At 44.5% G+C, this 26142-nt stretch overlaps 1 protein-coding gene across 2 annotated transcripts in view; it reads right to left on the bottom strand.

Annotated features, from left to right (window-relative positions):
* Positions 1–1183: 1183 nt before the first annotated feature.
* The window catches only part of LOC138302086 (mannose-binding protein C-like), a 31535-nt gene continuing 6576 nt past the window's right edge, over positions 1184–26142 (bottom strand). Inside the window, exons 2-5 of one of the 2 annotated variants that reach the window (XM_069242468.1) lie at positions 24080–24294; positions 23244–23360; positions 3811–3894; positions 1184–1642 (exon numbers count right to left, since the gene is read on the bottom strand). In XM_069242468.1, coding sequence (XP_069098569.1) covers positions 1263–1642; positions 3811–3894; positions 23244–23360; positions 24080–24278 — 780 coding nt within the window. In that variant the 5' untranslated portion in view covers positions 24279–24294 and the 3' untranslated portion in view covers positions 1184–1262. The remainder of the gene's footprint in view (positions 1643–3810; positions 3895–23243; positions 23361–24079; positions 24295–26142) is intronic. The other variant, XM_069242469.1, reaches the window with a different exon arrangement.

Raw genomic sequence — 26142 nt, 5'->3', positions numbered from 1 at the left:
ATCTGCCAATTGGCCGCTCCACGGTCAAAAGACCGCGGAGGCCATTCTGGCTTTCCAGCTGGGCCGGCGGGCGCCCGCCAAAGGAGCACCCGCCGGCCCAGCGGGAAAGGCCCTGCAACAATGAAGCCGGCTCCGAATGGAGCCGGCGGAGTTGCAGGGGTGCGACGGGTGCAGTTGCACCCGTCGCGATTTTCACTGTCTGCAATGCAGACAGTGAAAATCTTTATGGGGCCCTGTTAGGGGGCCCCTGCACTGCCCATGCAAGTGGCATGGGCAGTGCAGGGGCCCCCAGGTGCCCCACGACACCCGTTCCCGCCATCCTGTTCCTGGTGGTAAAAACCGCCAGGAACAGGATGGCGGGAAGGGGGTCGGAATCCCCATGGCGGCGCATGGAGGATTCCCCCAGCCGGGGGAAATCCGGCGGAAAACCGCCGGTCCCGGCTGGGCGACCGCGGCTAATACAAAATGAAGCACCGCCAGCCTGTTGGCGGTCCTTCAGCCGGCCTCCACCCTGGCGGTCATAGACCGCCAGGGTCAGAATGAGGCCCTATATCTCTTAGATGCACAGCCAGATGCCCAAAGACAGGACAGCAGTGGAAGGCAAGAAAAATGAACTGTAATATGATGAATTTGCTCACACAACGTGCAGCCAGAGGTGACCTCTAAGTAGATTATATCAGTAATTATCAAGAGAATCTCATGCAACCTTAAGCCATTATTTGTTTGCTATATACAACACACACTCAGTGAAATGGTAGTTAGAAAAAATCACATGTTAAAGTGTTCTACATCCATGGCTTAGAGGATGTGAAGGCAGGCTCCGATGCTCATCACCCTCAGACATGGCACAGACTCACGACCATTACAAAATTGGATCAGAAAGGTGGTGGCCATCATGGAATGGGCATGATGCTGACTTCTCCAAGAATCCTTGATTGGCGCCTTCGTATCACGCACACAAAGATGAAAGACGCTTTTTGGGTATTTCACATTTCCCTGACTGATTGTAAGAATCTTTGGGTGACTTTGCGATTGATTCAAGTTTCCAGCATATAACCCAAAGATTCTGTCGAGTAATGCACACTTCTGCTAAATGTTTCATTGCACACGGGTAGTTGCTGTCAATTGCACCATCAAGTGTGTCATCAAAGCAAACCATCAAAGCAACATCAAATATGGCCTTTTCAAATTTATTGACTAATTCCCATGGGTATCAACCTCTCCATAGCAGAACAGATAATGCACAAATTATCTACCAAATGTTAAAATTCACAGATGACCAGCCGGGGCATAGTGCATGGTATGTCATTCCATCTTCCATTATCAAGAATTTCTACACAGTCCTCGTTGTCTTTGCTGTTATTGGGCTCTCCCAAATTCCAGTTGGAGTACATAATTTTTTCTCCATTCAGGTACTTGAAGATCCCTTCTACATGCTGGTCACTGATGCCCAGGAATGCCTTTCTGGCATCTTTCAGCCCCAGTATGTCCTGGATAGCGGCATTTTCTGCTTCATTCCTTGGGGCAGCCAGCAGTCCCCCAGCTTCTGTACACGTGATTTGGGAAATGTCAAAGGTTTCCTCCAGCCCGTTGGTTACAAACACCTTTTCACCCACTCTCTTTCCTCCATGGAAAAGAAGAACTGGAAGAAAATAAGAAATCTGTTTTGTGAATCATGTGCAGTCTATATACAGTATGGTCCCTGGGATGCTTCAATGATAATACATCTGTAGCTGGAGGGAGGAAATTATGTGGTAACAATGTGATCAAGGGGTTGTGGGTAGTGGAGTGACATCAAGGACAGATCAGACTCAGAAAACAGAAATGCTTCATTTTGAATGTGCTTAGGAGCAATTGTAATTTCTATTCAATAGCTATTTTTTGGTTTTAAATGTAATTCAGACTACTGGGTATCATGAAACTTAACCAAGCTTTTGAAATCCTAGTTACAAATGCAGCAACTCAGAATTATAAACAACAGAACGGGGGCAATCCATATGACCTGCTTCATTGCAAATAAGAGTGCAGGGAGCCTTTAAGGAGTGGCTAGGCTTGAGGTAAAGTAAGCCACATGTTTTCCAGAAGTCCTTTGAGTCAACTCTAGCCTGGCAGTTATTTCACATGGAAAGACTTGTTGGATAATTACCCATCTCTGCAACTAAAGCATTTGCAAATTATTTGCTGCATTTACGCTTTCTGATCCAAGCACTAGATTATTGTCACCATGTCCATTTGGGAATCAACACCTCACCAGAGCATTCTGCCATGTTAACTAATCCCACTCCTTGTTCTAGGGCCAGTTACCATCCTTGTCTCTACTATCAGTCATAGGGTAAATTATGCTTGCGGCTTACCCTAGGTGTGAGCCTTTAGAACTACTTTCCGAGCAGAAGACTGTAGAAATCATGTTCTTAAACCCCAGCCCATGCTTGGGCACTCACCTACCATTGATATATATCCCCTTTCTTCTTGTAGTGACAAACCATTACTTTCACCATGAACATGTAAGCTCAGTTTCAGCGTTTCTTAACCTGAGAAAATCCTAGCTCAAACCAGCACCTCTTAGAAGAATACAGGGCCTCATTTACAAGGCCTGTAGCACAGGACGGCACAGCAAGTGCCTTGCTGCACTGCCCTGTGCCACCAGGAAAGAGCAGAAATGAGCTGTATCTACAGGATTGACTTTGTGTACAAATTGCTTCCATGAGCTAATGCAGAAACCCTTGCACCATGGTGCAAGGGGGCCTGCATTGTGGGGATGATTGTTTTTGTGCAGGAAGCGAAACATTCCTGCACAAAAACAATCATAATAGGTGTTTTGTTTTTCTATTTGTGCTTCAGAATGCAGCAAACATAGAAAGAGGAAAAAAAGGGAGAAATAAATATATTTCTCCCCGTTGCGTCACTCTTACACCACCTGAGATGGCGTAGGAATCTGATGCATTCCCAGACTTGTAAATCTGGGAATGCATCAGATTCCTTCCGGTTCCATGGGTGTTGCTTGTGTGGGAACATCTAAAGCAACACCCATGGAATGCCCCTTTCACGCAGTGTTATGCCTGAAAGGGGTCTATATTTACAAGGCCAGGAAAAGCCACGCAAGGTGCTTTTTATGGCCTTTTAAATATAGGCTGGCATACTGTGCCACCGGAGTGTAAAAAAAATGATGCTCCAATGGTGCAGTGTCCCGCTAGGGCCGCGGAAACGAGGCCCACAATGTCTTAAGGCAAAGTTACAATATATATTGTGAAAAAGACACATATCCAAATAGGGAGCTCTGAATAGTCCGAATGGTGTCCTATTTACTCACACTGTAATGCAAAGAACAGTTTACCTGAAGCCAATGTGATCATCCTAAATCCTGCAACTGGGCATCCGACAATTCAATTAGCTATACAGAATGTCCATTGGCCAATCTGAATTTTATTTCTGAATCCATCTCTTACAAACTGTAGAATTTGACAAGCTTAATTCCTTAGATTACCATTCTCCAATCACCCAAACTCTGTACTTCTATTAGCAGCCATTGAGGACCATGTAATTTTCCCATTTACCTTGGGCCTAAAACCCACTTGAGGGCTTAGCTTTCATGGCAGTTGCATTGCATTAAAGTTTATTCCGGTCTAATAAATTATTTTGGTCTCAGGTAAACACTGTTTCTTGACTGGATATAACACACTTAAATTTAATGTGGTTTTATATCATTCCAGCCATTACACTTACCTTAACAAATATCACAACAAAAGGCTCAAACGCCTATAAAACACACATAAATGTCATAGAACCTAAACAAATAAGAGAGGGACTTACTTTTCTTGAGTTTAGAGAAGGTAGCTTGTATATCCCGAAACTGTCCGTCTAAGGCTCGGATTTGTCCTTTCAGAATGTCCAAGTCTGCAGGAAGACATTTTGGTTGAGAATGCTGATAAGATTACAGAGTTATTTGCATAATTTAATCCACCACATCTTATTCTGTTTCTCTGCGCTACATTTCCCTCACCCTCAGTAATTGAGATGAAGCTGAAGATTTCAAATATGTCTTTCTCAAATTCCTTCAGAATTTCTGGTGTTTGAACAATCCGTTAATCGGTCCCCACTTGACCTTAAAGCTTTAGATATCAAACATTGCTGCAATACAAATTCTACAACACTGTTCAGTCCCCATGTTCTCTAAGACCTCTACCCCACCCTTGAATTCAGCCTTGATATCACTAGTGACCTAATTACAGCAGGGAATAGAATGATAACAATGATCATTAAAGATGCACCAAAGCATGGCACGTGTCAAAGGGCGAACATTCAAATATCCATCCTTCCAGCATAAGGAAATGCTGAGGAAAATTCTGTCCAATAGACAAAGGTCACTCTTCTATCAGCAAGAAGGTATAGGTCATAAAAGGTTAGTTAAAATATTCACTCACATACTAAACTCACTACCACTCCAACTATGATTTATTTTTGCCAATTCACAGCAGCACTTCCTGGCCTAACTCCATAATGGCAGCCAACGCACAATAACAGAAACTCATCCACAGCCACATAAACAAAATATTTTTGCCACATTGCACACTTAGCAGCCAGCTTATTTTGACTTGAAAGGTCCCATAACACTGTACCAATATCAATCAAAACATTTAGAAAAACACAACACACTCAAGCTGGGTACTTCCCCCAGACAAACACAAAGGTATCAGGAACCCTTCTCAGCACCAAGTCTACAATCCGGATAAAGACATACCTTCAACTCCATCGATAAATTTGCCTGCATCTTTATTTCAGATATATGGCACCGGTACAAAAAGTAGTCTATCTTCGCTGACTTAGCACCAGATAACTTTTCCATCCTGACTAAGCACCCATTCTTCCATAGAGGTGGGGTTCTGGTAATCCTCTAAAAATCACACTTCAGTCAATAATCAGGCAAAAAAACCTACTTCCTATATACTTTTTGTTAGACCTGGCCGCCTTAGGGTGGTCACTCCCAACTTTTTGCCTGCCTCCCTCCACTTTTTAGATACTGTTTTTGCAGGTTTTAAGACTCTGCACACTTTACCACTGCTAACCAGTGCTAAAGTGCATATGCTCTCTCCCTTTAAACATGGTAACATTGTATCATACCAAATTGGACTATTTAATTTACTTAAAAGTCCCTAGTAGAGTGCATTATGTGTGCCCAGAGACTGTAGATTAAATGCTACTGGTGGGCCTGCAGCACTGATTGTGCCACACACTTACGTAGCCCCTTAACCTGATCTCAGGCCTGCCATTGCAAGGCCTGTGTGTGCAGTTTCACTGCCAATTCGACTTGGCATTTAAAAGTACTTGCCAAGTCTAAAACTCCCCCTTTTCTACATGTAAGACACCCCTAAGGTATGCCCTAGGTAACTCAAAAGGCAGGGTGCTGTGTAGGCAAAAGGCAGGACATGTACCTATGTAGTTTACATGTCCTGGTTGTGTAAAACTCCTAAATTCGTTTTTACACTGCTGTGAGGCCTGCTCCTTCATAGGCTAACATTGGGGCTGCCCTCATACATTGTTTGAGTGGTAGCTGCTGATCTGAAAGGAGTAGGAAGGTCATATTTAGTATGGCCAGAATGGTGACATTAAATCCTGCTGACTGGCGAAGTTGGATTTAATATTTCTATTTTAGAAATGCCACTTTTAGAAAGTGAGCATTTCTCTGCACTTTAATCTTTCTGTGCCTTAAAATCCACGTCTGGCTGGGTTTAGTCGACAGCTCCTTGTGCTTTCACTCAGACACACCCCAAACACAGGATACTCAGCCTCACTTGCATACATCTGCATTTTGAATGGGTCTTCCTGGGCTGGGAGGGTGGAGGGCCTGCTCTCCCACAAAGGACTGCCACCCCCCCTACTGGGACCCTGGAAGACAGGATTGAACTGAAAGGGGACCTGGTGCACTTCTAAGCCACTCTTTGAAGTCTCCCCCACTTCAAAGGCACATTTGGGTATATAAACAGGGCCTCTGCCCCTACCAACTCAGACACTTCCTGGATAAGAAACATGCAACCAGAACCTGCATCCTGCCAAGAAGAACTGCCTGGCTGCCCAAACGACTCACCTGACTGCTTTCTGTGAAGGACTGCTGCCATGCTATTGCCCTGCTGCCTTGCTGCTCTCTGACTGAGGTGAAGAAGTGCTCTCCAAGGGCTTGGATAGAGGTTGCCTCCTGTTTCCTGAAGTCTCAGGACCAAAAAGACTTCACCTCTTCAAGAAGGACTCTTTGTGCGGCGAAATTAGACGCACAGCCTGCCAGAAACGACGCACAGTCTGCACTGCGGTGAAAATTTCACTGCACACCGAACAGGAATGACGCAGCCCGACTTCGCAACGAGAAGATCGACGCAGCACCAGTGTAGCCACCGGAAATTCGACAAATGACCCACTGGATCAACACATAGCTGAGCCGGAATGACGCAGCTCGACTTCCAGACAGGAATCGATGCAGCGCCTGCCGTGCAGTAGAAAATTTGACTCAACGCCCACCGGATCAACGCAGCTCCTGTGACTTCGTCCTGCCAGCGCAGGAAATTGACGCACCATCCCCAGGGCGTCTGAAAACCCTGCAACCCGAAGAGGATCCACGACTGAGCACCTGGAATCGACGCACAGCTGTCCCTGTGTGGAAACTAAATGACGCACCGCCGCGTGCAGCCCGAGAAATCGACACACACCCCTTTGTTTCCATGCTTATCCTCCTCTGTGGCCCTAGGTGGTGATTTTTCACGCGAACCAGTTACTTTGTGCTTGAAAGAGACTTTGGTTACTTTTAAAAGACTTAAGACACTTTATATCACTTTTCAGTGATATCTCTACATTTACTTATTGCATCTTTGATCGTTTTGACCTGCATTTAACTGGATAAATATTATATATTTTTCTAAACACTGTGTGGTGTATTTTTGTGGTGCTATATGGTGGTATTGTATGATTTATTGCACAAATACTTTACACACTGCCTTCTAAGTTAAGCCTGACTGCTCAGTACCAAGCTACCTGAGGGTGGGCACAGGATAAGTTGGATTGTGTGTGACTTACCCTGACTAGAGTGAGGGTCCTTGCTTGGACAGGGGGTAACCTGACTGCCAACCAAAGTCCCCATTTCTAACACTTTTAATTTTCACACTGAATGTTGTGGGAAATTTGGGCTGATTGCAGAAGCCTCCTCATTTTTTGCACCTACTTTTAGCTGATACTAGTGTTTTCTGACTCCGACTGTGCCCTGGGCACTGCTAACAATTTCCAGGGCCAGTGCTCTGTTTAAAATCATATATGCAAATTAGGCCTAAATATAATTGGCTCTGACAACCTACCTATAAGTCCCTAGTACATGGTAGGGCATGTAGGTTTAGGGAACCCAGTATAGTTAGTCCACCCATAGGTGCACTGCAGTGGTATGCAGTGTCATTGTAAAAGCAGGCCTCCCTTGCTGGCTGCTTTTAAGTTAGAATTAACCCCAAATTCGACGTAGGAATTAAATGTACTTCCTAAGTGTCAAGCTACCTTACTTATGCATACAGGTCACCCCTAAGGTCTGCCCTAGGTGTCCCCATGGTTGAGTACAGTGTATATATAAGCAGAGACTTTATAATAGATATTTGACATGCCCCTGTGAGGGAAAAACAGACAAATTAGTTTTTCCCCATTGTAGTCAATGGGCTCCAAAGGCTAACACTGAGAGACTTTATTTTAAAATAATAAATTCTTATTTCCAATAGAGATGAATATTTAATGTTTAGTACCAAATGGAATGTTACAATAAATCCAACAACTTGCCAGTGTTGAATTTAATATAACTAGCACAGGGAAAGAGTTTTAGAACTCTTTCTGAAAGTTTACAAATTCAGCCCTGTAGTGACCTATCCTGGTTGGTCAGCCTCTGGCAGCCTGAGCCAGGCTACCTTAATGAGGTGTTAAGTGGCCTGGGCTGAGACAAAGGAAGCATCTGTTGGGAGGAGAACTGCTGCAGCAAATGGCAGATCAGGATGTGTAAAGAGTAGCCAAACTGGTCTTCAATGGAGGGAAAGTCACTTGGGACAGAAACTGTACCTCCCCCATTTCCTTCTCCCCCATACAGATGGGAGCCCCAGTGTTTAGATTAAGAGAAGGGTTTAAAAAAGGGTGTGTTAGGGAGACCAAGCCACGCCAGTGGGTGGACTCAACCAAATCTAACCTCTAAAGAGGAGTTTTCTCCATATTGGGTTTTTAGAAAATGTCCGCCTGCACCCCATTGGACAGGAGCACCCCCTGCTGTTCAATCCTGGAGCAAAGATAAATATGGAAGAGCTGCCCCACAATTCAGATCCCTGCTGGAAGAAGACACTGGAGAAGGACTGACCTGTTGAACCCCTTGCCTACACCTGTAGAACTGCACTCAGAAGGACTGCACCAGCTGCACACTTTGGGCTTCCTCAAGAAAAGGACTTTGCCTTGCTTCTGCAACTCCAGGAGTGGTCTCCCTGTAAGCTACAGATACAAAGCAGCTGACCAGAGTCCCCTGCATCAAGTCCTGCAAGAACAGTCCTGCTGACCATTGTCCAGTGGCCATTTCAGGAGTCTGATCAGGTCAATTCTGGGAATTGCAGTCCCAACTCTCAAGGATCAACTCAGAGCTTCTGGAACCTTGGATCAAGTTTGTGGACACTTCAAGGACCCGAAAGGACCTCTGGAAGTAGACCAGAAGTTTGGAGAAGTTTGGAGCACTGTTGCAAAAAGCTCTATAAGTTGAAGAGCTGCATTGTGGGAGTTGTAGTCCCAGAACCCAAGAGGCAAACCAGGGCGTGCAAACCCTTTAGAATACTTTCCTGAAAGAAAAAACACTTCTCAAAGTAAGTGTAACATTGTTACACCATTAAGTGGCCTGAACTCTGGACTTTGTTGCTGTCTAGTGTGACCTTTTTTTTTAACTCTTTGAGCGCTATTTGCTTCTAAGAGCTAGTTTTACTTTTAATCTTTAAAAATGCATAGCTCTGATTCCCTACATTGGATTTCTGTCATTTTGGTGTAATTTTAAAAATAAAAAAATATTTCCTTTTTATAAATTGGTGTTGGAGTTTTATTGTGTGTTGTGTTTTACTTATTTACTGTTTTGTTGATATTAAATGCTTTACACAAATGCCTCCTAAGTAAGCCTAACTGCTCGTGGGACAAGCCACCAAGGGTTGAACAATGATTAATATACTGAGACCTTGACTGGACCTAGTGGGTGTTTGTGACCGATTGCTAAGTGTAGATACGTACCTGCTTTTACCAATAATCCACTTTTCAAGGAATTTTAACATTCCATTCCTCTATAATTAAGCTAATTAGACTTGCAAGATCTGGAAAACACACACCTATGCTCCACTTTCAAAGTCTATAATCTAAGCAGGATTCTAATCAGACATATATAAAAGGGAAGCCACTTCAGTAAAGGATACATAGATGTCCACTGAGGAGGCTTCAAAAAGTCTCCTAGATATACCACCTGAAGGAAGATTGCTTATGATCAACTGCATTATCTACAAAGATTAATTCATTAATTAGTGCAGACGGTGAATGATAATTTGAGAATTTTAAATATGGAAGCTAGAATATTTCTTTATAATAATTCCTGAACAGCTACTGTATATATTATGTCGTTATAAAGATCAAGAAGAAACAACAACTATCCTAATAGACCAATTACATTCAACATTGAATCATTAATCGAATATTAAATGTCAAAAAGATGGGGCACGCTTATAGAACTTAGGGACTGATTTTATTCTTTTTAGCGCCGCATTTGTGTCATTTTTCGATGCAAAAGTGGCGCAAAGTTACAAAATATAATTTTATTTTTTAAGTTTGTGCCACTTCTGCATCAGAAAATGACGCAAATGCGGCGCTAAAAAAATATAAATCAGGCTCTAAGATTGATATGTCGTCTATGGCCTCAGTAGCAATGGTCCCAGAATGAGCATTATCTAGGGTACTAAAGATCCCTAGCAAGGAAGACATCCTACTTATTGTGCCAGGAGCACCTGGGTGTTCCTACGATCATCATATTGTATTGAGTTGGCATTTTTGAAGCATTATCTTTCTGATGAAAACCAATATTATTGGCAAATCTAAGCAAATTCAAAAGAGGCTATGGCTGTTAACAATCTGGCAAACCAGTACATCAACACATTTATATCCATGTAATGGCTCATTCTCATGCCAAAAACATTTAGCTGTGGAAGACTATATAGATCTCGTCATATCTCAGGGACAAATGAGATGTATGTGGTTTTTAAAAATGATTGAATTCATAAGACAACCATTTGGAACCAACTTTTAAATAGAATAGACACAAAATACTTTTTTGATTTGTAGCTAGATGGTGAAGACACAGTTAAATGGATGACATACAAATCTCCAAAGAGGAAATTACTCCCAGCCCAGAACTTTCATCCAAGAGTTGTGGCAGAAAATACACACTATGGCCAAATTCTTGGAAGATCTGCTATTGGTCCATACAGAGAAATATAAGTTATATGTTGAAAATGTTAGCTGTAAACTGCAAGAGAAAGGAAATCTAAGAGAACAAATTGCACACACCACATCTAATGGAGCCAAAGGCAAATTACGTTTGTCCTGACACATTCTATACAATATAGTTCAAGAAACACATTCTTAAACTTTGGATGATATTGAATGTGGTGAATCATCACTGAGATCTTCCTCTTTCTTGATCAAATCTGAGGGAAAGACAATGCCTGTCCATACCTATCAGCCACAAGGAAGGCTACTCAGGTGAGAGAATAAATATAAGACGCGTACTAAGGCTTTTTACATCGGCTAAGTCACCCGGTGGAATAAAATGTAACATGCCCTTTTCTTCTTCAACCAGAAAATGGACCGGTTGTGACAGCAATTTAGCAAGGATGTATTCAAACTGACTAACTGGCCAATAGGTTTTTGCACCTGGTCTTGTTTTAATTTGTTTTGGGAAATGTAACCAGATTTCTTGTCTTAATTGGGGAAGGGACAGTGAGTTTCTTGAGAATGTTGTTAAAAAGAATTGCAAGTTGGGATAAAATGCTTTTCCTGGAGGTCTGATATAGCTGGTTTGGGAGACTGTCAGGCTCACCAGTTTTCCAGAAAGTTTAACTGAATAATGCTCACTGTGCGCAAGGCTATTGATTAAGCTATTGATTATGCCGAAACAATCGTATGCCATCTGAAACTTTTTTTATTGCTGGAGGCACAGAAGGCTTTTGATCAGGTGAGCATAAGTCATTGCTACAATATCTGTGTGAAAGGATACTTGTAGTCCAATTTTTGAAGACAGGACCTTGGTCAATATTAGTATAGAGGTGGGCACAAGACAGGGCTCACCTCTATCCTCTTTACTACTCACTCTTTTTATAGAGCCCCATGACGTGAAGATTGGGCAAGACTACTTGGTTCGAGGTGCTCATCAAATGTTTGAGGTTTCTTAGATTCAGTACTTTACTGATCATGTATCTAAACCCAGAGACGGGAAATGTGAGCTAGGTGCTCAGTACTATAGAAGAATAATCAGGGGGTCTGGCTATAGCATAAATTCCTCAAACACAGAAGTTAAATGATGCCAGAGTATCTCTAAGGGACATAATACTCAAAACCAGTGAGGTATCTAGGAGTTTTTTCAATCATCCAATATAAGGTCTTTATCAATTAAACTATACAACAATTTTGGAAAATAAGAAAATGTATTAGTGACTCTAATCAATCTATTAAACTCCCTGGGTGCCTCTGTCTTTTTCAAGCACTTAGTGAACATCTTAAATTGCTTTTAGTTATTTTTAATTAAATCAACCTATACGGATATTCATTTAAAATGAAAAATCTAGCCCTATAATTTTAAGATGTCGAACCATAAGATCAAAAAGATCAAATGTTGAGTACTAGCTGGTCTCTATCAGAGTTAGACCAGATTAAGTAGAAAGCTTAAGTTTAAGAACACAGTTTGCCTACTTCTCTTGTAGAAAAATGTGACTCCCCCTGTAGAGATAACTGGGTCTAGTTTTGAAATTTAATTCAAGCATTGGATTAAAAAACACAGAAGATTCATTGACTATTCAAGAGTGTTACCACTTCCCAGCACAATGTTATTTTTAAATATTTACAATTAAGAAGTAACTTAAATTTGAATAATGAGATTTGGGCACAATGTTAAGATTTTAGGTCTATATTTCCATCAGATTTTAGGAAAGGCAGCATCTCTAAAAATTGTAAGTGCTGAAATGCTCATATTTTAATGAAGACTATAGAGACATAATAAATGGGAGTAGAAAGCTGGAGTTACAGAAGAGGAATGGCTTGATGGCTCTGGGACATCCCTATAGTAGACAATGGAAGTCAAAAACAGTACTCCTTGCTATTCCATCTCCAGTAAACCCCAGAGAAATTTAGTACAACGGGCATCAAAGACTTCTCAGACTGAACAAGATGTGATTCCTGCTCTGGGTCTTGGGGCATATGTATGCAGATGCCCTTGTATACAGGATTTCTGGAAGTTAGTTTATTGGCAGCTCACCACATTCTATGGGGCCAGACTTGATCATGGGAAAAGGATAGGTCTTGTCCATGACATAGTGGACTTACCACTAGTCCTGCCAAAAATGCACAGTATTTAGTTTTTTTATGATCCCTAGTACATGATCTATCATATCCCAGTTTTGGATGTCAGATGAGATTTCTAAAGTTGAAAATGGATAGTAAAATGAAGTAGATTGTGGACAGGGAACAGTGTGTAAATAAGGATGGGCCTAAATGAAACATTTCAGAGGGTCTAGGGACCATTTCATGGGGGAATATGAGATAGCAAGACTACAGGAATTAAAATGGCATTTATTGCGCAGGTAGAGGAGGCAAAATGAGTTTCATTGTTTTCAATATAGAAATATCATATATGATTATATGATACCATGCCATCATCTTTATTATTATGTAATTGAATAACACCCAAATAGGATTAAGATACTGTCCCTTAGGCTCATGAGTTTCCTCAATAATTTGAGATATGTCTAACTTGTTTTGAGATGAAGAAAAAGAATAGAAATTACAACTATGATTTTTTTTTAACATTCTCTAATTCTAATGTTTAAGACAGAATAAGGTCACATATTGACTTTTTTGACACATAAATTGAGCAAAAGGGTAGGTCATTTTAGCACCTCCTTCATAGGACACTACAGCTGCCACCAGCAGACAAACAATGGATGATTAATAAACAAAGTTAACTTACCTTCCGATATTGTTAGAGAAAAACAATAAAAAAACATATGTCCAGTGCCTTTAATCTCATGTAGGTGGTCTCAGTGATGGAACAGAGCAGTACACATTGTTTATAAATCATTAAATGTAGTGTTGGGACAATATATCCCTTGAGTGAACAAAGTAACCTTGTTATCACTTTTTATGCATAAAGATTTCCAAGTATATCAGAATATAAAATGATGAATCTCATGTTGGTCGTTGGAAAGACGGAATAGGAATAATTACATTCAAGTTTGGACAACAGACCCATGTGGTGCACAACGTACCTATGTAATCCGTTATTACAAAATAAAAACTCTGAAACAGATTAGAATTAATCTTTAAATATGATAATTTGGCATATTATTCTCAACTCATCATGCAAGTAAGTAGTGCAGGGCAATATAGAATCACTTTTTATACAATACAAATGCATGTAACTGGATAACTTGTGTTCTGAAAATACTCAAGGTATTTTTTGCACTAAAATTTATTTTAAAGAACATGTTTATTATAATGTGGCAATCAAAACCATGTAGAAGGATTTACTCTCGGTCCTAACTTTCATAAACAACATCTAGTATGATTCACACTCCACTGGGCAAGATGTTTTCGTCACAAAATGGGAGTCACATGAGTCCTTTACATTATGCTGCCAAAGGAACAGTGTTGATTTCAGGGTCTACGTGCCCAAATATGTGCTACAGTTTTCATCATGGGGTAAGTCGTGAGGATTAAGAGACAGCCAAAATTGAGATGCAATGATAAGAATTCATGCACAGAATTCATGATATAAGTCAACAAATGGGAAGATGTTGTATGAGAAAAGTGCATCAACCTATACAGCAACATATGATAATTGAGGAGCACTGAAAAATGCCATTTTAAATGTACCGTAAGAAAACAGATGAAAATAACATATGTATCCATAACTTTACAAGGTATGGTCTTCTACTGTTTAATTAAACCTCATGACTTACATAAATGATGCTGGTTTCGAAAAGCAATTGCAGGTAAATGTGAATAAATGTTCTTCTGTAAATTGTAGAAAATTGTTTTAGAAATACAGTTAATTGTTGTAGGGAGGAGGTCAGTATTACATTAGTAAAGGAGGCCATGAAAGCAAAATTACAATGTCATTCACCGATTGATATAGTAGTCATGTTTTATTACTTCTACTGGTGCCCCTATTTTATACATGATACAAACCACCTCAAACAACAAAGAAGCTATGGAAACAAACATTCAAAAAAGATGTAGCAGTCTGGAAGTACTTTAATTTCCTCATCCTTACATGTGTTATATTGTTCACATGTGAGTAATATCAACTATTAAACAGAAACCACACTTGCATAGTTTCACATGCCTCATCTGACCGTTCTAGAATGTAGCAGCCAGGAGCATTGTTTTAAGTGGTCAACCATCCTAGTTGTTTTTCAGCATTAGTAGTCAGCAGGTGTTCAAGTTGTTGTCCTTTTACAGACTAAGCCTTCATCTTTTTTATCAGCAGAAGACATAACTTAAATTATATCACAGTAGGGTTAGATCAGGAAACAGACCTCCCCTCTCCATAAAACAAACCACAATAAGAAATACGAAAGAGTGGCTGATTCAAAAGTTAACTCATGTTCCTTTACTCAGTAATTCGAAAACTATACAACAGTCTGGAGATGGTCACCAATAATGTCCAATCCCAAACATGTTAAGGCTATCTTCACAGAGTATTGCAAAACCATTTTCTCTGCAAAATGCCATTTCATTTTAATTCTCTCAGTGGAGAAAACTACTACCAATGATAATTCCAAATCACACCTAAGGTTAAAAAACCCACTTCTCTAAATCCAATATCAAATTAATCTTAACAATTCCGCTAAACAAATTCAACCATTGCATTGATGAAATCAGAAAGATCTGCAACAACATTCAACTAAATTGCAGATAACTCTCCAAAATCTACTTTAAACAGAGATCTTTTGAAACTAATCAGTAAGGAGTCCCTTCCATCTCTTTGACAATATCCATAAAATCACCTTTAGGTCATATGGGGCAGATTCTCTCTCTGTGTCATCCTACCCCCAAAATTCCACTTCAAGCACCCACTCCTTGCCATTTTAGCGAGTTATGCCAAATAAAAAGCTCATAGTATTCATGGTATAAGGTTTTATAACTTTGGCATTATTAATGATAACAACAATGATTATCTTAATATCTTTTTTATAAAACATGCCCAGACTCTTAAAATGGCTGACAGTTTTTCCCATTTTGTAGTAATGCTCATGATTTCATGGCACTAAATTTGTACCAAACATGGCAAACTTTTTAAAAGTAATACAAATTGGAAGAGTTTTAAGAAAGTAGTGCCGTCTTAAATGGTGACCACAAATTTCACAGTGGTTTTAGAAAAATTGGTCTTCTTTGTTAAAAGATAAGCATACCTTTTATTACCATTATCTTATGAAACGTTTTTATGAAGCTAAAAATGTTTTGTATAACTGGTTAACTAACTCGGATTGATATATATATATTTTTTTAAATATATTTTATTAACATTTTGTTGTTCAATAAACAGTATATTGGTTACAGTACCATCTCGTTTGCATTATACTTATGCGTAACAGTGTTAACATCACCATTGTCTACATTGCTTAGTTGCTCTGCTTCATTATTCGATAACCTTTATATTTTTTAACTTATGTAGGAGCATAGCATTAGTAGTGCATCTTCTTTGTGTGGTGTCCTATTGGCTGGACGCTGTAGTGCCGTGATACTCTAGTTACTATACAACATATTTAACTCGTATCAAACCATGATTAACTTAAACTTGAACCTGATGGCATTGTAGGGGGTGGTGATTGCTTACGCAGGGGTGTGCCACATTCTTGTTTTGTCTTTTTTTTTTTTTTCCTTTTGCCCCCCCTTTTTTAAAATTTATTTTATATGGTGTCAGTGCTCCTAAACTTTATCTAATTTCAGGTGGGTGGGGTTCTACCGTATCCAATCTGTCTGTTACTCAATGTCCTGGGTTCTATCCATTAATGATCCGCCTCTTATTCAGTTTCGGTCTCATCATTGTCCAACCTCTCCATATCTTGGTGGGTGTGGTAATATCCCTTCCTCCCCATTGTTTACCCAATTTCCCCTACTGTTGATGCGTCTGTATCTGCGTCCATTACTCTCACTATATTGCTCCAGCTTGTCACTGCTATTTCCCATTCCTGTGCAATAGGGTGGCGGCGCAGCCCCTTCCCCTCCTCGCTCTTCAGAACCTGGAGTTCCGCTCTTGCCCATGTTGTAACTGGCCCGGGGGGGGGGGGGCGAAACTGCGCTTTCCAGTTCTTCGCGATTTGTCTCCTGTACAGAACCAGGGCCAGATCAGGAAGCGGATCTCCACCTTTCCCCTCATTAGATCATACCCATAGCCCAGTAAGCACACGTCGGGGGTCGGATTCAGGCTTATGTTAAGGAGTCTTGATAGGTCAGACATCATCTCGCCCCACCCCTGCTGGATCTCAAGGCAGATCCATACCATGTGGTCAAAGTTTGCGTCTACGTTTTTACATCTAGGACACGTCCTAGGATCTCCCCCATAAATTACTGTTAATCAATGTGGGGTGAGGTACGTTCTGTGCAAGTAATTGTATTGTATATAACGCAGTCGTGTGCTGCGAGCGACAATCCGGGGATAAGCTAGGGCTCTGTTCCACTCCGCATCAGATGGATCCTTACTGAGTATCTTCCCCCATCTCTCTCTCAGTGGCCGCAGGGAGTCTAGTGCATCCTCAATTTGAGCTTGATATAGTTTAGTGACCAGATGGGTCTCCTCCCCTGATGTCAATAGGAGATGCAACACCCTGTGGGTGGGCGGTTCTGCATTGACCGTGATCCAATGCGTTTTCAATGTGTACATCAATTTATGGAACAGAAGAAACTACCCCGGGGAGATTCCATTATCGACATGGTTAGCGAAGGATCTCAGTACTCCCTCATTAAACAGGTCTCCCATGGTTTCTATTCCCACTCTCCTCCAAGGTCCGATACTCAAGTCCCCCAGGTTCTTCCCTCCTGTTTCAATCGCAAGTGCCGCTAGGGGTAGGGCCGGGGAGTACGGGGGGCCCACACCCACCTTTTTTGCACACCTCTTCCAACACGCCAGTGCCACTCTTGTCATCAGGCTGTGCGTGTGGGGAGGGAGCTTCCTATTCGTCATTCGCACGATGAACCGGTTTATATCCTCAACCGCTGGGGCGGTGCGTCTCTCCAGCTGACCCTTACCTGTAAGCCATCTGGCTACCCACTGCAACTGGGATGCCAAGTAGTATGCTTCAAAATCTGGGGCTCCTAGACCCCCTTGGCCAGTTGGTCTGCATAGTATCGAGAGCGAGGTGCGTCTTCGCCCATCATCCCATATAAGTTCCCTGAGTAGAGTGTTAAGTTCACGGAACCATGCTGCTGGTATCAGAAGGGGCAAATTAGCGAAGTAATATAGGAGGCGGGGCAACATGACCATTTTAGATAATGCTATTCTGGCCATTATCGTTAATTTTAGCGACCGCCAGAACCCAACTGAAGACTTCAGGGATCGTAGTGCTCTACCCAGGTTACCCTCGCGCAAGTCTGTCCTTTCGTGAAATACCTGTATACCCAAATACTTGAAGGTTCGTGGGGCCCAAATCATATCCCAGGGGCATGTTGTTGGGCGCTCACCACACAATACCAGGGGGAACACACATGTTTTGCTACGGTTGAGGCGTAATCCAGAGATATTCCCATAGTTTTCTAGCACTCCCAACGCCCATGGGAGGTCCCCCTCTCCGTCCCTTAGATAGACAAGTATATCATCAGCATACAGCGAGATGATATGCTCTTGGTGTCCCCATTCCACTCCTCTACCTACGCCGTCCTGTCGCATCTGGGATGCCAGAGGCTCGATGGCCAGGGCGAACAAAAGTGGGGATAATGGGCAGCCCTGTCTGGTCCCCCTATAAATCGGATAGGTGTCGGATACCGTCTTGCCTGTCCTCACTCTTGCCAGCGGTGACATGTATAGTAGGTCCACCCATCTGACCCAACCCTCACCCATTCCCATACGGAGCATCACTGCTCTTAAGTAGTCCCACCTGATCGAGTCGAACGCCTTCTCAAAGTCCACCGCCAGCAATACCCCCGCTGCGGGTCTCGCATCGCTAGGCATATTCAGGACTGCAAAGAGACGCCTCAGATTCAAGGAGGTGCTGCGATTCGGGATGAAACCATTCTGATCTTCATGTACAAGAATTGGTACCTGGTTAAGCAGACGGTTAGCCACGATCTTGCTTAGTATTTTAAAATCACTATTTAGCATTGACAAGGGGCGGAAGTCGGTCACTGACGGCTGCTTTGATTTTGTCTTGGGGAGTGGGATCACCAGTGCCTCTCTCATGGTGCCCGGCATTATCCCGATTCGTAGGGCTTCTGAATACATCTCTACCAGCTGGGGAGCCAGCTGTTTCTCAATTTTTTTGTAGAAGTCCATCGGGAGGCCGTCTGTCCCCGGGGTCTTCCCAGGGGCTAGTTGCGCTATAGCTTCACTGACCTCCGCCAACTTTACTGGGCCCCCAGGCTATTCCTGTCTTCGTTCGTCAAGCTTGGTATGGGTATCTGTTGTAAGTAATTATCAAAGACTTCTGTGCTGATTTCAGACGGTTTCCCATAGAGATAGGTATAATATTCTTTAAATGCGTCATTTACAGTACCTGGTCTATTTCTGGCTATCCCTTCCTCATCCAGCACATTTGTTATGGGCTCGGTCTCCCCACCCGGTCTTACCAACCACGCTAGCATTTTCCCGGACCTACCCTCTTCAGACTGTAAGGAGGCGAAATATTTTTGTGTATTGTGGCATCTGAGTTGCTCTTCGATCTGTGAGTGGTCCCTTCTTGCCTGATTGTATTCCTCGTTTTCTGGTGTGTCCGCCCCCTGTCCCAGTTCCCTCTCATGTATTATCTTCTCTAGCTTGGTCAGTTCCCTTTCAAGTGTGCGGCGAACTCCGGCTGATTGTCCCAGACAAAAACCCCTTGTCACCACCTTAAGGGCTTCTCATTCCATTGATCTAGAAGTGGTGGATCCACTGTTAGTTTGAATGTGATCAGTCAGATGCTGTCTCAGGGTGTCTCTATATGCTGGATCCTTAAGCGCTGCAGGGGCCAGTTTCCAGGCCGGGATGGGGGGCCTAACCTCTGTCGCCCTCCATGTTACCAGTAGGGGGTTATGGTTGGATAGTGTACGGCCCAGATATTCTTAGTGAACCATCCCCGTATAAGGTCTGCTGTGCACACTACCCTGTCAATTCTGGTATGGAGTCGGTGAAGGCCCGAGTAGAATGAGTAGTCCTTGTCGTACAAATGTTGTTCCCGCCAGATGTCCATTAGACCCCACGAGTCCAACCATTCACTAAGTTTCGCGGCTATCTTGCTTGTCACTGCTCCCTGCAGCGGGGGAGTTGACCTATCCAAGTCTATATCTAATATACTATTGAAGTCCCCCCCAACCATGAGCTCCCCTCTCCTCTGGCGGGTGAGGTGACTCAACAATCTCGTCAGAAAGGGGATCTGGTCCTGATTGGGGGAATACATGCAACATAGGACTATCGGTATATCGTGCAACCTTCCCTCCAGAATCACAAACCTCCCCTCTCGGTCTATGTTGGAGGCCTCTATCTCTAGGGGGACCCCTGCCCGGACCCAGATCATCACTCCCCTTGTGTATGCTGAGTACTCTGTTGTGAACACCCGCCCCCTCGATCTGCGTCTCAGCTTCTCAGGTTCACCAGCTGCCAGGTGGGTCTCCTGTAGCATTGCCACCTCTATATTCCTCCTTTTTAAGTAAGCCAGTATTTTGTGTCGTTTGTTCGGTGACCCCATCCCCCTAACGTTCCACGTTAAGAAGTTGTATTCTGTCATGTTGGTGTTTTACAGATTTATGACGGCTGCACTTTACCATCTTTGCTTTCGGCTCTCCCCTGCTCGTTGATGGAATTCTGCTGTTTTCCGACCATTCTCCATCCCTTGCCATCCTAACTTGTAACTGCCTATCCCAACTCCCCCTCCCCAGGGCGCCTCTCAAACAGTAGGCTGCCCAACAAAAGAAAACCTGTGCAACAGTGCAGCTTGTGTCAACTTTTAGTTGCTGTTCTCGCCAGTCTGCTTGCACGGGCGAGATTCCAGTGGGGGGGGGGTGGCCCTGAACGGAGAGGCCTTTAGTACATCAGTTTCCGCCGCCCCGGGGTTGTCCAATAAGCCTTTGGTCATCAGAGATCGTCTGCAGTCCGAGGGGTTACTATTGGGGCTTGCACTGAGCTGGCCAAGCCCCCCGCCGACGACATCACGGTCTCGTCCGATTCCCCTCCAGAGCCCTCCAGGGGGGACCCCTCTCCACTCATACGGACCGCTGCCTCTAGTGCTGCTCTTCTGCCACTCTCTTTTTGGTTCTGGGATGGTGCCATATGGGGGTGGCTCCGGGCACATCGCCCCCTGGGAGGTCGGCGCGGTCCGCCTCTAGCCGGACCCCCCCCCCAGAACCACTCCGTCTGCACCCCACGGGCTTCCAGCCACTCCCATGCCTCCTCAGGGGACTGAAGAAATGTTGTTTTACCGTCTAGCATTACTTTCAGTCTAGCTGGGTACAGCAGTGAATATTGAATACCTTCGTTCCTTAGGGCCTTTTTGACTGCAATGTATGAGGCACGCTTGCTCTGTACCTCTACTGTGAAATCTGGGAAGAGTGTGACTTCGCCATTTGCTACTTTAAATGGGCCCTCTTCTCGTGCCCTTTGCAGTAATATGTCCCTGTCTCTGTAGTGTAGTAGTCTAGCCATCACCACCCGGGGGGGCCTGCCCGGCAAAAGGGGTCTCGAGGGCACCCGATGTGCTCTTTCCAGGGTGTAGAAGGGGGTCAGCCGACCCAGAGCCACTACTGTGCTCAACCATTTTTCAAGGAATTCCACCATATTCGATCCCTCGGCCCCCTCCGGGAGACCCACCACTCGCACATTATTCCGACAGCTTCTCCCCTCTGCATCCTCTGCTTTTTGTGCTAGGCGTGTCACTCTGTCTCTGAGGTGCGTCATTTCGGACTGCAGGTCTTTTTGTTTTGGTGCGATGTCAGCCAATGTGGTTTCTGTCTCTTTGACTCTGTCTGATAACTTGTGGTGGTCAGCCCTCAGGAGGCCCAGCTCAACCGCGAACTGATTGATGTTGTGTTGCAGTGTCAATTTAGTGTCTTCTATCGCGCCTAGTATTTTGTCCAGGGTGTCTTGTACTTTGATCTGCGGCGGGTCCGGTGTGTCCCCCCCTCTGCGCTGTCCATGACTCTAGATTTATGGCGGTTCTTAGGGGACATTGGGTGTGCAGGTGATCACTCCCCCAGGGGACGAATCAGAGTCCAGTGTGCCAGCCCAGGGGTTCCTCCACCCAGAGCCTCGGTCTCCAGCACAGTTCAAGGCCCGTGAAGGTTCCCAGGCCCAATCCCAGTAGCACCGGGACCGGTGCTCCCTCGCTCTGGTTCACAATAGGCTCAGGGCGTGCCTCGTTTGGTCTGAAGGAGCATCACTGACCTGACCGTGGCAGTGTCCGCCTCAGGGCCCAATCCGGTCCAGACAACCAAGGCGCCACTACAGATCACCATCCTGGGGGTCACCGCACGAGGGACTGCAGACCGTTTCCTTATCTGCGCCAGGGAGCCCCGTCAGGCAGGCCATCCACCCTCAATGAGGCACCGCGAAGTGCCGCGTCGCTGTACCTCACTTCTGGGCCGGTTGCTGTCTGTTGATACACGGTTCCTCAAGGGGGGCGCGCTCCCGCATGGGCCACCCCAGGATCCTCCTCTGCCCAGACGCCGCCGAGCGAACTCAGACGTCTCTCCGCATGGGGTCCCTCGGGTAAGACCCAAGCCCCAGGGAAACTCCATCGCTCCCACGGGGGGCCATCCCAGGCTCCGTTGCCCGCCAAGAGGCTTCCCGCGTCCGCTCCTCGCCTCACGTTGCCAGGGTTCCCAATGCTCTCCTCCGCCAGGGGGGGCACCCCAAATGCCAGGTCTGGCCCTCTAACCTGTGTTGTCCGTCTAGGCGCGTGTCCGCCACAACAGGGGCCACGCGACCCGTCAGGTCTTCATTCCATTCTGGCCCCCAGCTTTGCCCTGGGGTCCAGGGCAGCACAGGTCTCCACTCCAGTCGCCTCCAGTCCGCCTCCCCTGATTCTGAAGGAAGGGGAGGCAGAGGACCCGCCCGCAGCTCGGGCCGCCGTCACCTCTTCCCCCACGGCCGCGGGAGCATGCAGACCTCCAGTTCGGCGGCCCCGCCCACTTTTTCAGTAGCCCCCCCAGGGGCCCCTCCTTTCGCCTGCGGACCCCGGGGGGGGGGCGCCTCGATCTCCTGATCCGCGGGCGGCGCCTCCACAAAGGCGCGCGGCCGCAGGGCTGGCCGCGCACTGGCTCTCTCCTCCGCCCAGCCCCCGGCACCAGTGCGGAGGCAGGCCCCAGGCCCGGGGACGCGCCACACGCCACCGATGCGCGCAGGAGGGCTCGCCCCGGGCTCCGCTGATGCCCAGCTCCCTCACGTGGGTCTTCGGTTCTTTTCTTTTTTAGTTTGCTCCGGGGGGCGGCGCAGGATAAAGGATGAAGTTCCGGCCCCTCCGGAGCAGACGATTTAGGCGTGCGCCATCTTCGGCAGCTTGGCCACCAACTAACTCGGATTGATGTATAATAACTTGTCTCATGTTTTACCAACTAAGCTCAATTTTCTTTAAAACATTATGAAACTGTGGCATTTGTTTCTTAAATATGAAAACTAACATCGATGGCTTTCTTCCAATTATCATTATGCCTGTAGCAATTCCAGCATAGCCTTGCTGGGTTGAAATGGTCAAAATGCGACTTTCTCACTGTTGGATGAAAAGTGTTGTATACTACTATGGACGACCCTGTATAGGAATAAAAAGACATACCTTGTATTCCACTTCTGCCGTCCAGTCCTCTTTCTCCTGGAGGGCCTCTTTCGCCCTTAGGGCCGATGGGGCCTAATTTGCCTGGAGGGCCTTGTGTACCTCGGGATCCAGGCAAGCCTAGTAGTTTATTTATAGAAAAAAACAGAAAGACAGTATATTATAGAAAGGTAATCCTTGATAAACCTGACTTGTTGGTAGTTTACATAGTGTATGCAGTTACTGCACATTTTTGCTTTCCCCCAGACCTCTCTATGCAACAGAAAATCATGTTCTGTATTTCTGTATAGATGCAAAATGTGAATTGCATTAACATATCTGTATTTTTAGCACAATCGTTTCTCCTTTTGTTAGAATTTTTCGAAAACATCATTATCTGTCCAAATGTCTGAAATTTTGAAGTAAACAATCCTGAATTGTTATTTCTGACAAGCAAAACTTCTGCTTAACTAGAACTTTAAGCCTAGAGCTCAGATAGAGTGTTGAAAGATGTGATGAATGGAAAAGAGAGAAAAGAAAATGCACCAGTGGTAGATTAAAAGAGAAGTAAAAGAAAGAAGAAGGAACAAGTGGGCGGTCAAATGGACTGTGAGTGATCGATAAGTGGGCATTGATTGATGGACGTTTGTATGAGTTTACTATTTACCACTCCGAAGTACAATAAAGTATTATCATTTCACCAGATTCGAAGTAGGAAGTTCTTATCTTATTTTGTTGATAAAAACACAAATAAGGTATTTTGTAATTTTTACATGCACACCATTTGGAGCTTTCATCTATAATTAATAGCATTTGTGGTACAAGAATTATTGGCAAAATAAAAATTTAGCGTTCCTTACCTATCTCTCCCTTTTCTCCCCTAGGCCCTTCTTTGCCGTCTCGTCCATCACGTCCAGGAAGCCCGTTGATGGCGGGTGTAGGGCATGAAATGACGGCACATGTATTGGTAATCTCCTCACATGTTGCTGTATCTGTGCTTGACACCAGCATCCAGGAAAGACCCAGCACTAGTAAGTTGAAAGGTTGAAGAAGAAACATTACTCAGGCTTTAGTCCTGGAGAAGGAAAAATCATAAATATTAGGAAACCGTTTACTGACTCTGGACTTTTAGAAATATTTAAAGTTGTGGAATCAAGTTCCACAAGACACAAAAGTGTATACATGCATTTGGAGAAAAGCCGTATTTCTGTGAAATATTTGTTTGTCCCGAGTGCGATCCTTAGAAAGCAGTTTGACTAGATTTCTTCCAATACATAAAACATGTGTCCTCCGAAATAAAAACGTGTTTAACCTGCTATTGATACTGTGTGAAATCGGTTTATTCCACTGTTGATCATTTTCCAAGGTTCATTAACATGTTCTCAAGGTTGGAAAACTGGAATGGGCAAAAATCTACAAATATATTAGTGATACTTAGCAAAGATCTGGGGTACATACTCACATTGATGAGAGGGAGAAATATATTTGGTTGAATTTGTGTAAGATAATGACTTGTGACCTGCACTGCTTCCCCCAGGAAGTGTTGCTGTTATGTGCAATAAAAGCAAGGTGTCTTACCTCAGCACAGACCTGAGTTCATATTACTTGTCTGCTGAAGGCTCTGGCATGGAATGGGAAGAAAGAAAGTGAAGAATATGCCCTCCAATATAAAAATTAACTACATTTCCAGGTTACGCATATTTCATTTAAGTGACATTACACAACGACTTAAGTGTTTATATAGCATTGTAGAAGAAGGTATATCTTTTTACCCATGTAAAGATGAAATAAAGATTAAATTACATTCTCTGCCTTCAGTTCAATGAAGTCATCAAATGGAGACATGCTGTGCTTTCTAATATCTGTTTCCATTACCAGCATACTTCACTCTGCATATAGATGATTTTCACGCATGCTCCCTAGCATATCTTCAGAATGATTGGGATATGTTGAGCCCAGTAGTCGGTTTCTCAGTGAATCAATGCATGCTGCGATTGGTCTTGGCTTTTTGGGAGATTAAGGGGGTCATTCTAACTTCGGCGGGCGGCGGAGGCCGCCCGCCAAAGTTCCCCCGCCAGAATACCGCAGCGCGGTCAAATGACCGCTGCGGTAATTCTGACTTTCCCGCTGGGCGGGCGGGCGACCGCCAAAAGGCCGCCCGCCCGCCCAGCGGGAAAGCACCAGGAACGAGGATGCCGGCTCCGAATGGAGCCTGCGGAGTTGCTGGTGTGCGACGGGTGCTGTTGCACCTGTCGCGATTTTCAGTGTCTGCTAAGCAGACACTGAAAATCAATGTGGGGCCCTGTTAGGGGGCCCCTGCAGTGCCCATGCCAGTGGCATGGGCACTGCAGGGACCCCACGACACCCGTTCCCGCCAGCCAGGTTCGCCAGAACCAGGCTGGCGGGAAGGGGGTCGGAATCCCCATGGCGGGGCTGCTTGCAGCGCCGCCGTGGAGGATTCCCTGGGGCAGCGGGAAGCCGGCGGGAAACCGCCGGCTTCCCTTTTCTGACCGCGGCTTTACCGCCGCGGTCAGAATAGCCCCTGAAGCACTGCCAGCCTGTTGGCGGTGCTTCCTCCGTCCCCTACCCTGGCGGTCTCGGACTGCCAGGGTAGGAATGACCCCCTAAGTCCTGTTTTTCGAGAATTCTAATCTCTGGTTCAGGGTCAATGAGAGTAAATCTGCTTCTTCTGCTACTAGACACTTAACCAACATTAACATCATTCAACAACCTCTAAACACTTTTCATGTTAAGGGCTATATGTTGGACTAGCATTTAACTCAGTCGGTAGATTTTGCAAATCATTTTCAATGAGTGGGAGGATAAGTAGGAGGAATTCAGTAGCAAATTAGTAGAAAGTCACATCTACTACCAGAACATCTTTGTACAGCTAGGTCATGCTGTTATCAGAAAATATTTATGC

This window comes from Pleurodeles waltl, chromosome 6, assembly GCF_031143425.1.
Source record: "Pleurodeles waltl isolate 20211129_DDA chromosome 6, aPleWal1.hap1.20221129, whole genome shotgun sequence".
NCBI lineage: Eukaryota > Metazoa > Chordata > Amphibia > Caudata > Salamandridae > Pleurodeles > Pleurodeles waltl.
This window is presented reverse-complemented; position numbering and strand designations above follow the sequence as displayed.